Genomic DNA, 14339 nt, shown 5'->3' with positions numbered 1-14339 from the left:
AAATGCTGTTCTTTTTAAAGTTTTTAAATTGACATATTGTAACTGTGCATGGATATAGGATACAGTTTGATATTGTGAAACATACATGTTGCATAGTGATCAAATCAGGTTAGCCAGGGTACCCATCACCTTATGCACTTATCATTTTTTTGTGGTGAGAATGTTCAAAACCTCTCTTCTGGCTACTTTGTAATCTACAATACAATGCTGTTAACTATATGTACCTTACTGTGCAATAAAACACTAGAACTTATTCCTCCTATCTACTTACTGTAATTTTGTACATGTTGTTCAACCTCTGCCCACCTTCTCCTTTCTCTTCCCCTCCCCAATCTTTGTAACCATTATTCTACCCTCTACTTCTATTGTATTAATTTTTCTTCCTTTAAACTTTACATGTGAGTGATATCATGCAATATTTTTCTTTCTGTCTCTGGCTTATTTCACTTAACATAATGTCCTCCAGATTGATTCATGTTGCCACAAATGACAGGATTTCATTCCTTTTTATGGCTGAATAGTATCTAATTGTGTATATGTACCACATTTTCTTTATCTATTCATCCACTGTTGGACACTTAAGTTGATTCCATATCATAGCTATTGTAAATAGTGTGGCAATAAGGATGGGAGTGCAGATATCTCTTTGACATACTGATTTAATTTCTTTGGATATATATTTAGTAGTGGGATTGCTTGATCTTATCGTAATTCTAGTTTTAATGTTTTGAAGAATTTACACACTGTTTTCCATAATGGATATACTTATTTATAATCCTACCCACAGCGTGTAAGGGTTCCCTTTCCTTCACATTCACACCAACACTTGTTTTCTTTTGTCTTTTTATTATTAATAGCCATGCTAACTAGAGTGAGGTGGTATTTGCTTGTGGTTTTGATTGGCATTTTATGATGATTAGTGATAGTGAACATTTTTTCATATACCTGTTGGCCTTTTGTATACTTTCTGTTGAGAAATGTCTATTAAAGTTTTTTGCCCATTTTTAAATTGATTTTTTTTGCTGTTATGTTTCTTATGTATTCTGGATGTGAATCTTTTGTCTGATGTATAGTGTGTAGATATTTTTCTCCCATCTTATAGGTTATCTCTTCACTCTGTTGTTTTCTTTACTGTGGAAAACTTTTTAGTTTGATGTAATCTCTTTTGTCTATTTTTGCTTTTATTGCTTGTGTTTTTGAGATCTTATTTAAAAAATCCTTGCCCAGTCCAATATCATGAAGTTTTTCTGCTGGTTTTTTGTTTGTTTGTTTGTTTGTTTGTTTTTAAACGTCTGTGTTAGTTTGTTTTCACACTGCTGATAAAGACATACCCAAGACTGGGCAATTTTTAAAAGAAAGGGGTTTATTTGACCTACAGTTCCACGACCTCACAATCATGATAGAAGCTGAAAGGCATGTCTCACATGGCTGCAGACAAGAGAAGAGAGCATGTGCAGGGAAACTCCCATTTTTAAAACCATCAGATCTTGTGAGACTCCTTCACTATCAGGAGAACAGCTCAGGAACGACCTGCCCCCATAATTCAGTCACCTCCCCCCGGGTTCCTCCCATGACACATGGGAATTGTGGGAGTTACAATTCAAGATAAGATTTGGGTGGGGACACAGGCAAACTATATCATTCTGCCCCTGGCCCCTCCCAAATCTCATGTCCTCACATTTCAAAACCAATCATGCCTTCCCAGCAGTCCCCCAGAGTCTTAACTCATTTCAGCATTAACTCAAAAGTCTACTGTCCAATGTCTTATCTGATACAAGGCAAGTCCATTCCATCTATGAGCCTGTAAAATCAAAAGCAAGTTAGTTACTTCCTAGATACAATGGGGGTATGAGGATTGGGTAAATACAGCCATTCCAAATGGGAGAAATTGGCCAAAACAAAGGGGCTACAGGCCCCATGCAATTTGAAATCCAGCAGGGCAGTCAAATCTTAAAGCTCCAAAATGATCTCCTTTGACTCCATGTCTTGCATCCGAGCCATGCTGATGCAAGAGGTTGGGTTTCCATAGTCTTGGGCAGCTCCACCCCTTTGGCTTTGCAGGGTACAGCCTCCCTCCTGGCTGCTTTCACAGGCTGGCATTGAGTGTCTGTGGCTTTTCCAGGTGCACAGTGCAAGCTTTCAGTGGGTCTACCATTCTGGGGTACAGAGGATAGTGGCCCTCTTCTCACAGCTCCACTAGGCAGTGCCCCACTTAGGATTCTGCGTGGGGGCTCTGACCCCACATTTTCCTTCTGCACTGCCTGAGAACAGGTTCTCCATGGGGGCCCTGCTCCTGCAGCAAACTTCTGCCTGGGCATCCAGGCGTTTCCATACATCTTCTGAAATCTAGGCAGGGGTTCCCAAATCTCAATTATTGACTTCTGTGCACCTGCAGGCTGAACACCATGTGGAAGCTACCAAGGCTTGGGGCTTGCACCCTTTGGAGCCATGGCTCAAGCTCTACATTAGCCTTTTTCAGCCATGGCTGGAGCAGCTGGGACGCAGGGCACAAAGTCCCTAGGTTGCACACAGCACAGGGACCCTGGGCCTGGCCCATGAAACCACTTTTTCCTCCTGGGTTTCCAGACCTCTGATGGGAGGGTCTGCCATGAAGACCTCTGCCACGTCCTGGAGACATTTACCCCATTGTCTTGGGGATTAACGTTAGGCTCCTTGTTACTTATGCAAATTTCTGCAGCCGGCTTAAATTTCTCCTCAGAAAATGGAATTTTCTTTTCTATTGCATTGCCAAGCTGCAAATTTTCCAAACTGTTATGCTCTGCTTCCCTTATAAAACTGAATGCCTTTAACAGTACCCAAGTCACCTCTTGAATGCTTTGCTGCTTAGAAATTTCTTTCTCCAGGTACCCTAAATCATCTCTCTCAAGTTCTAAGTTCCATAAATCTCTAGGGCAGGGGCAAAATGCTGCCAGTCTCTTTGCTAAAACATACAAGAGCTACCTTTGCTCCAGTTCCCAATAAGTTCCTCATTTCCATCTGAGACCACCTTAGACTGGACTTTATTGTCCATATTGCTGTCAGCATTTTGGGCAAAGCCATTCAACTAGTCTTTAGGAAGTTCCAAACTTTCCCACGTTTTCCTGTCTTCTTCTGAGCTTTCCAAACTGTTTCAACCTCTGCCTGTTACCCAGTTCCAAAGTCACTTCCACATTTTCAGTTATCTTTTCAGCAGCACCCCACTCTACTGGTACCAATTTACTGTATTAGTTCATTTTCACACTGCCGATAAAGACATACCCAAGACTGGACAACTTACAAAAGAAAAAGTTTTATTGGACTTAGAGTTCCATATGGCTGGGGAGACCTTACCATCATGGCAGAAGGTGAAAGGCACGTCTCACATGGTGGCAGATGAGAAAAGAGAGCTTGTACAGGGACATTCCTGTTTTTAAAACCATCAGGTCTCATGAGACTCATTCACTATCACAAGAACAGTGCAGAAAAGACCCGCCCTCATAAATCAATAACCTCCCACTGGGTTCCTCCCACGACATGTGGTAATTGTGGGAGTTAAGATTCATGATGAGATTTGTGTGGAGACACAGCCAAACCATATTAATTGTTTTATAGTTTCAGGTTTTACATTTAAGTCTTTAACCATTTTGAGTAGATTTTTGTATATGGTGAGAAGTAGGAGTCTAGTTTCATTCTTGTGCATGTGTATATCTAATTTTCCCAGCATCATATATTGACATATTAGCATATTAAATTATGCTATTATATTTAATATGTTATTAACATATTAACATATAACATATCAGCATAACCTATTAAACACATATATAATAGCATATAATATATTAACATATAATATAATGGCATAACATATTAAACACACATTCCCTTTTCCCTCATGTGTGTTCTTGGCACACATAAGGGAAAAGCTAATTTATAAAAAATCAGTTGGGTGTAAATGTGTGGATTTATTTCTGGGTTTTCTACTGTTTCATTGGTCAAAGTATGTGGTTTTTATGATGGAATCATACTGTTTTGTTTATGATAGCTTTGTAGTATATAGTGTGTTGAAGTCAGTGTGATGCCTCTAGCTGCATTCTTTTTGCTGAGGATTGCTTTGCATATTTGGGACTTTTTGTGGTTTCCTACAAATTTTAGGACTTTTTTCCTATTTTTGTAAAAAATGTCATTGGTATTTTAATGGAGATTGTATTAAATTTATAGATCGTTTTGGGTAGTGTGGCCATTTTAACAATACTATTTTTTTCATTCCCTGAACATGGAATATCTTTTCATTTCTTAGTGTCCTCTTTAATTTCTTTCATCAATGTTTTACAGTTTTCAGTGTAGAGATCTTTTACCTTCTTGTTTATTTATTATCTAATTTTTTGTAGCTATTGTAAATGAATTTGTTTTAAAAAAACTTTTTATTTTCAGACAGTTTGCTATTATTGCATAGAAACACTACTGATTTTTGTGTATTAATTTTGTATCCTGCAAATTTATATTATTTGTTGATCAGTTCTAGCAGTTTTTCATTAAGTCCTTAGGGTTTCCTATATATAAGATCCTGTCTGAAAACAGGGACAATCTGACTTTTTCCTTTCCGATTTGGATGTCTTTAATTATTTATTCTCTTGTCTGGTTGCCCTGGCTAGGACTACCAGTACTATGTTGAATAAAAATGGTGAAAGTCGGCATCCTTGTCTTATTCCTGATTGTATGATGTTAGCTATGGATTTGTCATATATGGCTTTTATTGTGTTGAGGTACATATCTTCTATACCTAATTTGTTAAGAGTTTTTATTATGAAGGGATGTTTTGAATTTTGTCAAATGCCTTTTCTGTATCTATTGAAAGATCATATGGTTTTTGTTTTCCTGTTAATGCGATTTATCTCATTTATTGATTTGCATATATTGCACTATCCTTGCATTCCCTGGATAAATCCCCCTTGATCTTATTGAATGACATTTTTAATGTGCTTTTGAATTTGGTTTGCTAGTATCTTGTTGAGAATTTTTGGATTTGTGTTTATCAGATATATTGGCCTATAATTTTTGTTGTTGTTGCTGTATCCTTGTCTGGTTTTGGAGTCAGAATAATGTTGGTCTTGTAAAAAAAATTTGGAAGTAGTCCCTCCTCTTAAATTCCCTTAATAGTTTGAAGAGGATTGGTAGTAGTCTTCTTTAAATGTTTGGTAGAATTCAGCAGTGAAGCCATTAAGTCGTGGGCTTTTTTTTTTTCTGATGAAAAACTTATGATTACTAGTTCAATTTCTTCTCTCATTACTGCTCTGTTTAGATTTTCTATTTCTTCTTTATTTAATTTTGGGAAGTTGTATATGTCCAGGAACTTAGCCATTTCTTCCATGTTATCAAATGTGTTAGTGTATAGTTGTTGATAATAGTATCTTATTATTTTTTGTACTTCTGTGGAACTGTTGTAATGTCTCCTTTTTAATATCTAATTTTATTTATTTTAGTCTTCCCTCTTTTTTTCTTAGTCTAGCTAAAGGTTTATCAATTTTGTTTATCTTTTTAAAACCATCTTCATTTCATTGACCTTTCAAATTGCACTTTTTGCCTCTATTTTGTTTACGTCTGCTTCTTTAAGCTTTATTCTTTCCTTCTACCAGTTTTGGGTTTAGTTTGTTCTTGTGTATTAAGTTTCTTGAGGTGCATCATTTGGTTGTTTAGTAAAAATCTTTTTTCTTTTTTGATTTAGGCCTTTATTGCTATAAATTCCATTTTAAAACTGCTTTTTCTGTGTTCCATAAGTTTTGTTATAATGTGTTTCCATTCTCATTTGTCTTAAGAAATATTTAAATTTCCCTTTTAATTTGCTTATTGATCTGTTGGGTTTTTTTTGAGTAATTGTTTAATTTCCATGTATTTGTAAATTTTCCAGAGCATTTCTTGTTGCTGATTTCTAGTTTTATACCATTTTGCTCAGAAAAGTGACTTGATATGATCTCTATATTCTTAAATTTGTTCAGACTTGTTTGGCGATCAAACATATGATCTATCCAAGAGAATGTTCCATGTGCAGTTGAGAAAAATGTGCATTTTGAAGCTGTTGGACAGAATATTCTGTAAAAAATATCAGCCAGGCACAGTGGCCCACACCTGTAATCCCAGCACTTTGGGAGGTTGAGGTGGGATGATCACTTGAGGTCAGGAGTTCAAGACCAGCCTAGGCATCATAGCAAGACCCTGTCTCTAAAAAATGGCTGTTAGGTCAATTTGGTCTATGGTGCAGTTTAATTCTGATGATTCCTTGTTATTTTTTTGCCTGGATGACCCATTCAGTGTTGAAAGTGGGATGTTGAAGTCCCTAATATTATTATACTGCAGTTTATCTCTCCTTTTAGATCTAATAATAATTGCTTTATATATTTGGATGTTTTGGTATATAGAATTACAATGCTATATCCTCTTGTTGAATTGATTCCTTTATCATTATATAATGACTTTGTCCTTTTTATAGTTTTTGTCTTAAAGTTCATTTTATCTGATATAAGTATTGCTACTCCTGCTCACTTTTGATTTCTGTTTGCATGGGATATCTTTGTCCCTTCCTTCACTTTCATTCTATGCTTGTCTTTAATGGTGAGGTGATTCTGTAGTAGTCAGCATACAATCGTACATTTAGTTAATTTTTTTAAGAGACAGAGTCTCTCTCTGTCACTGGGGCTGGAGTACAGTGGCACAATCATAGCTCACTGCAGCCTCAAACTCCTGGGTTCATTCAGTCCTCCCAGCTCAGCCTCCTGAGTAGCTAGGACTACAGGTGCACACCACCACACCTGGCTAATTTTTTATTTTTCTTTTTTGTACAGACAGGGTTTTACTCTGTTACCTTTAAAATAAAATTTATTCACTCTGTATCTTTTAACTGGAGACTTTATTTATTTTCGAGGTAATTATAAGTAGGTAAGAACTTACATCTGCCATTTTGTTCATTGTTTTCTGGTTGTTTTGTAGATTCTTTGTTCCTTTATTCCTCTCTTGTTGTTTATGTCTGTGGTTTGGTGGTTTTCTGTGGTGCTAAGCTTTATTTTCTTCTTTTTTCTCATTTGTGTGCCTGCTGTAAGTTCTTTCTTTGTGGTTATCATGTGCTAACATAAAGAGTCTTGTAGTTATAATAGACTATTTTATGCTGATAACAACTTAACTTTGGTCACATAAAAATATTTTAGACTTTCTTGCTTCCCCACAATAATTTCTGTTTTTGTTGACTTAATTTACATCTTTATCTATTGTGTATTCTTTAGTCATTAATTGTAGGTTTTGTTGTTTTTTGACCATTTTGACTTAAAGCTTTCGGACTAGAGAATTGAAGGATTTCCGTAGCACCCACACAACATGAGGTTATTCTTAATTTGATTACGAATTTACTTCTATCGATGAGTTTTAATCTTTCAAATATTTTTGTGATAGTAATGATCATTCTTTCATTTTTAGTTGTAGCATTCACTTAAGAATTTCTTGTAAGCCTAGACTAGTAGTGATAAATTTCCTCAGCTTTTGCTTGTCTGGGAAGATCTTTATTTCTCCTTCATTTCTGAAGGATAGCTTTCCTGGATGTAGTATTCTTGACTGACTTTTCTTTTTCTTTCAGCACTTTGAATATATCATTCCATTCTTTCCTGGCCTGTGAGGTTTCTGCTGGGAATCTGCTGATAGTCTCATGAGGATTCCCTTATGTGTGACTTGATGCTTTTCTCTTCAGCATTTAGAATTCTTTGTCTTTGACTTTTGACAGTTTGGTTATAATGTGCCTCAGAGAGTATCTTTGTGGGTTGAAACTAATTGGGGACTTTTGAGCTTCTTAGATGCATATGTCTCCCAAGACATGGGAAGTTTTCAGCTATTATTTTGTTAATAATAATAACAAAATATCTCTCTACTTCTCCCTCTGGTGCCCCTATAAGGTGAATATTTGTTCATTTAATGGTGTCCCATAAGTCCTATACAGTTTTTTAATTCCTTTTTATTCTTTTTCCCTCTTTGACTGGTTATTTCAAAAGACCAGTCTTCAAATTCAGAAATTATTTCTTTAGCTTGATCTAGTCTGTTGCTAAAGCTCTCATTCTTTTAAAACTTAATGCATTGAATTCTTTAGCTCCAAGATTTTTTTGGTTCTTTTGTATGATATCTACAGGAGGATAGGCTACAGATGTTGGTAGTATGGTTTTGGTGGGGGCAGGGGCACTGAGCTGGTTATTTGGGGCAGGCATATTTTGGTTCAGTGTGCCAGCAGGCTGTATGGTGGACTCTCCAGAGAAGTGAGGCTATCACCAGGCTGGCTCTTGAGCTGGGTATCTGTGGGTGCAGTGAGCCAGCCAGCTGTGCAGTAGTGTCTCTGGAGGAGGTAAGACCACTGTTGGACTGCTGTTGGTTTGAGTGCAGGCATATGTGGGCTGGCCAGCTGTGTGGCAGTGTCTATGGGGAGGTCGGGCTGCTGTTGAACTGGATACTGGGCCAAGTGCATGTGTAGTGGGACTGCTGGCTGTGTGGCAGTGTCCCTGGGAAGGTGAGGCCTCTGCTGAACTGGCTGTCAGGCCAGGCACATGTAAATGCATGCTGGGCTGACTGGCGTGCCGCAGTCTTTTCAGGAGGTGGGGCCACCTCTGCCCTGGCTGCCAGGCTTGGCATGGGTTGGTGCAGGCATGGTGGTTTTTCTGGCTACGCAGCAGGAGTATGCACTGGTGCAGTGGCCTGGCCACCTGTTCAGTGGTTTTCTTGCTGTGCATGTCTGCCTTTTCCCCAGTGGGTGGTGGGCTGCCACATAGCTTTGGATGTGAAATGATAGTGGGGCTTCAGGGATGGAGAGAGAGATTGGCTACTGGCCTTCAAAATGTCATCATGCCATAGCTGCTTAGGTCATGAAGGAGGAGATACACAATGTGGGCTCTTACTCTGGGGCAACGAAACTACTTAAACTTCTGGCAACTCTCCAAAATAGATTCTGGGCCTGTGAGGACTGGGAGACTCTCTTGTAGCAAGAACTGCTGGCATCTGTGATGGCTATGGAAACCGCTGGAAGTCTTTTGCATACCATTTTCCTGTAGGAAGAAGCCACCCTGACTCCCAGTCATTTCTCATAGGAGAGACAGTGTGGCAGAGGCATCTTGCATCTTGTTCAATGTTCTCCTATTCTTGACAAATCTTGAGCTACATCTGTTTTTCTTAGGTCTAGTTCTTAGTTATGAAGAACTAAGAAAGTAGAAATAGAACTAAGAAAGTAGAAGAAGTAAGTAGAAATAACAGTCTATCAACTTGTTTTGTTTTCACTTTAATCTGTAGTCCTCATTGACCCTTCTAAGCTTTACTTTTATATTTCACCCTCCCCCTTTGATAATGGTCAAATTATCTCTTTAATAATTTTTTTTGTGGTTTTTACCTATGCCTCTCAATTTCATTATGATTAATACAATAGAATGCTTAACTGGGAGTGCATTTGGCAGATAAATTAACTGCCATGGACAGACCACTATTAAAGTTTGAGTTAATTCTTTTATGTTTATGTTTTTATACTTTTTAATTAAGAAATGTTGTTCTCTTTAGGATGCGTATGGGACAGCTTTTAAAGTGTTTGAAAGATTTTGCATTCAACATTCAGGCTATCAGGTATGTTTCATGCTGAGTTTGATTTTCTCAATTATTTAATGATAGTTTGGCAAACATATAGCTCTTCCTTTGTGTAAGTTTGTGATTCTCATGAAGGAGCACTCTGAAGATACTATTGAGCCTCCCAGGTTCTCTACAATTCAGCTATCCAAAGGCTCTGTAGACCCATTCCTCAGGACACTGTCACACTGTTTTTTTGTGTGTTAAGATTCATCTCAAATCCATTTGTAATTGAATTTCATTCAGATCAGAGCCTGGAAGGGTCTTCCTCATGACTTCATAAATCTCCAGGCCTCGCTATACTCTCACTATACTCAATTTCTACAAATGCTGAGCAGTCACACTGAGTCAGATAAATGACTTCAGTAGGTCTCTGGTTTATATCCACTTCAAAGCAGTTAAATCTTTCTCGTACCCAGTGCCTTTCCCAGACTCTGGCATCTCCCATTGATTTCCTATGTTCATCTGCCCAATGCTCAACAGAGACCCAAGCAAATATGAACTCTATGTGGGCACTCCTTTCTCTATGCTCCATTGGTCATCCAGTTTTTGTCTAGCTCCATTTTCCTTACCTCTAGTCCTTACTTCTTTATCAAGTGTATGTGGTTTTTCACATAAATTCAGTTTTGGAAGGAGAATATTTATTTAGAGTTCCTTGTTAGTGAGGACATATTTGTGGTTTTCCTTGGTCTGAGCCGAGTCTGACCCTTTGGGAAGCTTTCTACAAAGAGTGAAAGTCTTAGGATGACCCTACTTCGCCCACTTGGAGTATCTCCACATAAAGGATTCCTCCAGTGGCTTATAGCTACCAAAGCTACAACCTCTTTGAGTAGCCTGAGAAACTTTGGAGATTTTAAACGTATCTCAAGAGTTTAAACAGGAAAAATAATTCCTTCATTCATTTATCAATTATAAAAGTATCAAGGTCTTACTGTGTTAGAGGCACTCTTCCCGGCACTTCAATGTCGTGGGAGAAACTTTCTTGTAGACAGTCATATGTGGTAAGTGCTATGATTGAGTTATACACAAAATACTAAGATAACATAAATAACTTTATGATTAATGCTACTATAATCGGAAAAAGCGTTATAGAAGATGTAATTTCCAATCAGGTCTTAAAGGAGAAGTGAAAATTCATTAAGTAGATTAATTATACTTAATATAATTCTAGTTAATTCGGATAATTAAGTAGAATAATTAGGGTAGTCAGATTTTAAGCAGGGAGAATAGTGTATCCAAATGTACAGAAATATTAAAGGTCCTGATGTATTCAGGGATAGGCCCCAAGCTAATGATGGTGGAGTACAGAATGTGGAGGTTGTGACAGGGACTGGGGAAAATGCTGAGAAGTGAGTGTGGAGTCTTTGAAAGGAATTTGGTTGTATATGTGAAGGGTCTTATTTGTTAGGCAATGAAGTTTGGATTTAAAATGGTAGACAAAGGTGAGACAAACGGTAGACAAAGGGGAGTTTCTAAGGATGAGTATGACATAGATCTATGTTTTAGAGATATTATTCTGGCAGGGTATATAGATTAACTCAAGAGGTAGAGAAACTGAAAGCAGGGAGCTAAAGCTGGAGGCTATACCCATATTCCAGGTGAGAGAAAATGAAGGCTTGAATTAGGCAGTGGTGGTAGAAATGAATGATAAGGATTGGAGAAATATTTAAGAGGAGGAATTCATGCAATGGGGAAAGAGATATTATGACAAATTGGGTTTCTAATTTGGTTAATGATAGTGTTAATGAAAATAGGGAATACATGATGATGACTTCAGAACTGACAATAAAAAAGTATGAGTTGGAATTTAAAATGTCACATGTGTTGTCTATAAGACATCCAGGGGGAAATGTTGAGCAGTCAATAGAATAATAGGTCTGAAACTCTGGAGGAATTTCAGACTTAGAGATAAAAGATGTGATCATTCCTAATATTCAGCCACTGAGGACTAGTAAAAAACTGAAACTCTGCTCTAGACTGAACAAGGTGGAGCATGAAAACAAAAAGGATGGCAAAATGTCAAATCCCAATTGATTGCAATGCTCGAATAGCATGTCAGGTAGCTGAGGGACTCACTTTTCTACGTCTTCTCTCATTCACCCCAGCTTCTATCCTAAGATATATGGATAGGGACAGAATTTTTTTCCACTGAATTGGGTGACTGTGGGTTTTTAAAAATAATTGTCCCTATATTAGGAAGTCCATATGGCTTTCATGAGATATGTAGAGAGAAGAAAAGAAGTTGAATAACACTTCTAGCTTCTAAGAATATGGAATTCTGTGGTCTTACAAACTCACAGAGCAAGTTTAGGTGTAATATAAAGAGGAACTGTGGCCGGACACGGTGGTCCACGCCTGTAATCCCAGCACTTTGAGAGGCCGAGGCGGGTGGATCACGAGGTCAGGAGTTCAAGACCAGCCTGGCCAAGATGGTGAAACCCTGTTGCTACAAAAAATATAAAAATTAGCCGGGTGCCTGTAATCCCAGCTACTCGGGAGGCTGAGGCAGAGAATTGCTTGAACCCAGGAGGCAGAGGTTGCAGTGAGCTGAGATCAGATCACGCCACTGCACTCCAACCTGGGCAACAGAGCGAGACTCTGTCTCAAAAAAAAAAAAAAAAAAAAAAAAGAAAAAAGAAAAAAAGAAGAACTATGTGAAGGTATATATCTTTATCTTTCTCAAGATACATGATGTATGTTGTAAAGATTTTACAAGATAACTGTGCATTTTATTAATATTCTGCGTACTTTTTCTCCATATTTACATCTGATAGGTTTTGGGGGGAATTACTTCTGCTAACCTTTTAATAATATTGATTGTTATAAAAATGTGGGCTCATTTTTTTTATTATTATTATCATTTATACAGTGACTCCTTGAGTGAACTATGTGAAAATAAGCATGACAATGTAGTCCTGGCATTTAAACAATTGAGTCAAACCTTTTATGAGAAACTTCAAGAAATGCAAATTCAAATGAGTCAAAATCATTTAGAATAACACCATGGAAAACTTTCAAGTCTGATTATGTGGTATTTATCCCTTTGCAAGGAGAGATGTAATTAAGCTTACACAACGAAATGGAAAAAATGTTTGTCTTGGAGCCAAACAGAATTAAACTCCAATATTAGCTCTGCTATTTTCTAACTGAATGACTTTAAGTTATGTAATATATCTGAGCTTTAACTTCATTTTTGGCAAAACCGGAGTAAAAATGAATACCTCTAGTTGTTTTGAGGATTAAATGAGATAGTGTAAGAAAAGTGATTGGGATTGGGTGGCGACTTAATGAACGGTAGTGTTTTTTTTAGTAGTTAAAGTTAATGTATAGCAAAATTAGTTTCACATTGTCAAGTTTTCAATACATCCCCAAGTTAATTGAATTTTAAATTAATGATCAATAAATCACAAAGGACCCAAATCAATTCTGAACAACAATTTAGTTATGTAAGAAGACTTCTGAGATTACAAGAAACTCACTGCTGTGGACTGGATGTTTGTGCCCTCCCCTCCAAAATTTTTATATTGAAATTCTAACTCTCAATGTGATCGTATTAGGAGATGATAGGTCATGAGGGTGGAGCTCCTTGGATGTAATTAGTGCCTTTAACAGAGAGACAAGAGAGCTTGTTCTCCAATCTCTGCTCACTACCACTGGATGATACAATGGGAAGATGGCCATCTGCAGACCAAGAAGCAAGCCCTCAACAGAACTGAATCTACTTACACCATGATCTTGAACTTTCCGGCCTCCAGGATTGTGAGAAATACATGTTTGTTGTTTAGCCATCTAGTCTGTGGTTTTCTGTTGAAGCAGTCTGAATTGACTAAGACAGTCACTTGGAGTAGTTATAAACCACTTTCCTGTTGAAAGCAGAACATGCTGATTCAACTGTTTTGTTCAATAGCAATGATAGATTTTGTTTAAGTCCCCTACACTTTCTTATTTCTTCTTTCTAAATGATCAAGAGTACACTTCCTGGCAGTGATTAAGGAGTGTGTATCTAACAGAAAAAATATATATACCCTGTGAACCCGAATATGGAATTCAGATTGTTTCTGCCCTCAATATCATACTTAAAAAACAAGCATACAAACAAACATAAGGGAACAAACAGCAACCATAACAAAACAAACTTTTAAAGGTGCGTTTTTGCTGTGATAAATGAATACGGTACTCTGAAGGAGAAGAAAAGTTTCTCAAATGAGCTTAAACTGCAGGTGATTTAAAAATTAGAGAATAGAATTCTTAAAGCTATTGAAAGTTTCGACCAGAAAACCTCAAGTGAATTTTGTATGTAAATGAAATCTTGAATGTAAGTTCTGTGATTCTTTAAGCAAACAATTAGCTGAAAACTTGGTATTGTTGTAGTTTATGTAGTAAGTGACTTGGCACCCATCAGAAAATAAAGGGCATTAAATTGATTTACTGTTGTGTTCCTTATGTTAAATCTGTTAGTCCATCCATTTGTAGACACCTACGCATTAGGTACTTTGCTTTCATTGCTATCTATCTTTACTGCAGCCCTAGGTCACATACTACAAAATCTGTTTCAGACCTAGACCTTGAACACAGAGCATTTCTTTCTCAGGGTGAAAGATGTAACCTTTTGTATCATCCAGAATGTACCAAGACACCGTTTATCATATGGCATTACTTAACAGATATATTATATAAGCTTAGAAAAACACTTTGTCTAGAAATGGAAAAGCCTCTTTTCCTTAGAA

General features: G+C 37.2%; 1 protein-coding gene across 1 annotated transcript in view; it reads left to right on the top strand.

Annotated features, from left to right (window-relative positions):
* DDX60L (DExD/H-box 60 like) overlaps positions 1 to 14036 on the top strand; it is a 129048-nt gene extending 115012 nt beyond the window's left edge. The window contains 2 exon segments of the mRNA XM_063705634.1: positions 9550 to 9612; positions 12482 to 14036. Coding sequence (XP_063561704.1) covers positions 9550 to 9612; positions 12482 to 12611 — 193 coding nt within the window. The 3' untranslated portion in view covers positions 12612 to 14036.
* The last annotated feature ends 303 nt before the right edge of the window (positions 14037 to 14339 follow it).

The sequence above is a fragment of the Gorilla gorilla genome, chromosome 3, assembly GCF_029281585.2.
Source record: "Gorilla gorilla gorilla isolate KB3781 chromosome 3, NHGRI_mGorGor1-v2.1_pri, whole genome shotgun sequence".
Classification (NCBI taxonomy): Eukaryota; Metazoa; Chordata; class Mammalia; order Primates; family Hominidae; genus Gorilla; species Gorilla gorilla.
The sequence above is the reverse complement of the archived record's forward strand: the minus strand, read 5'-3'. Positions and strand labels throughout refer to the sequence as shown.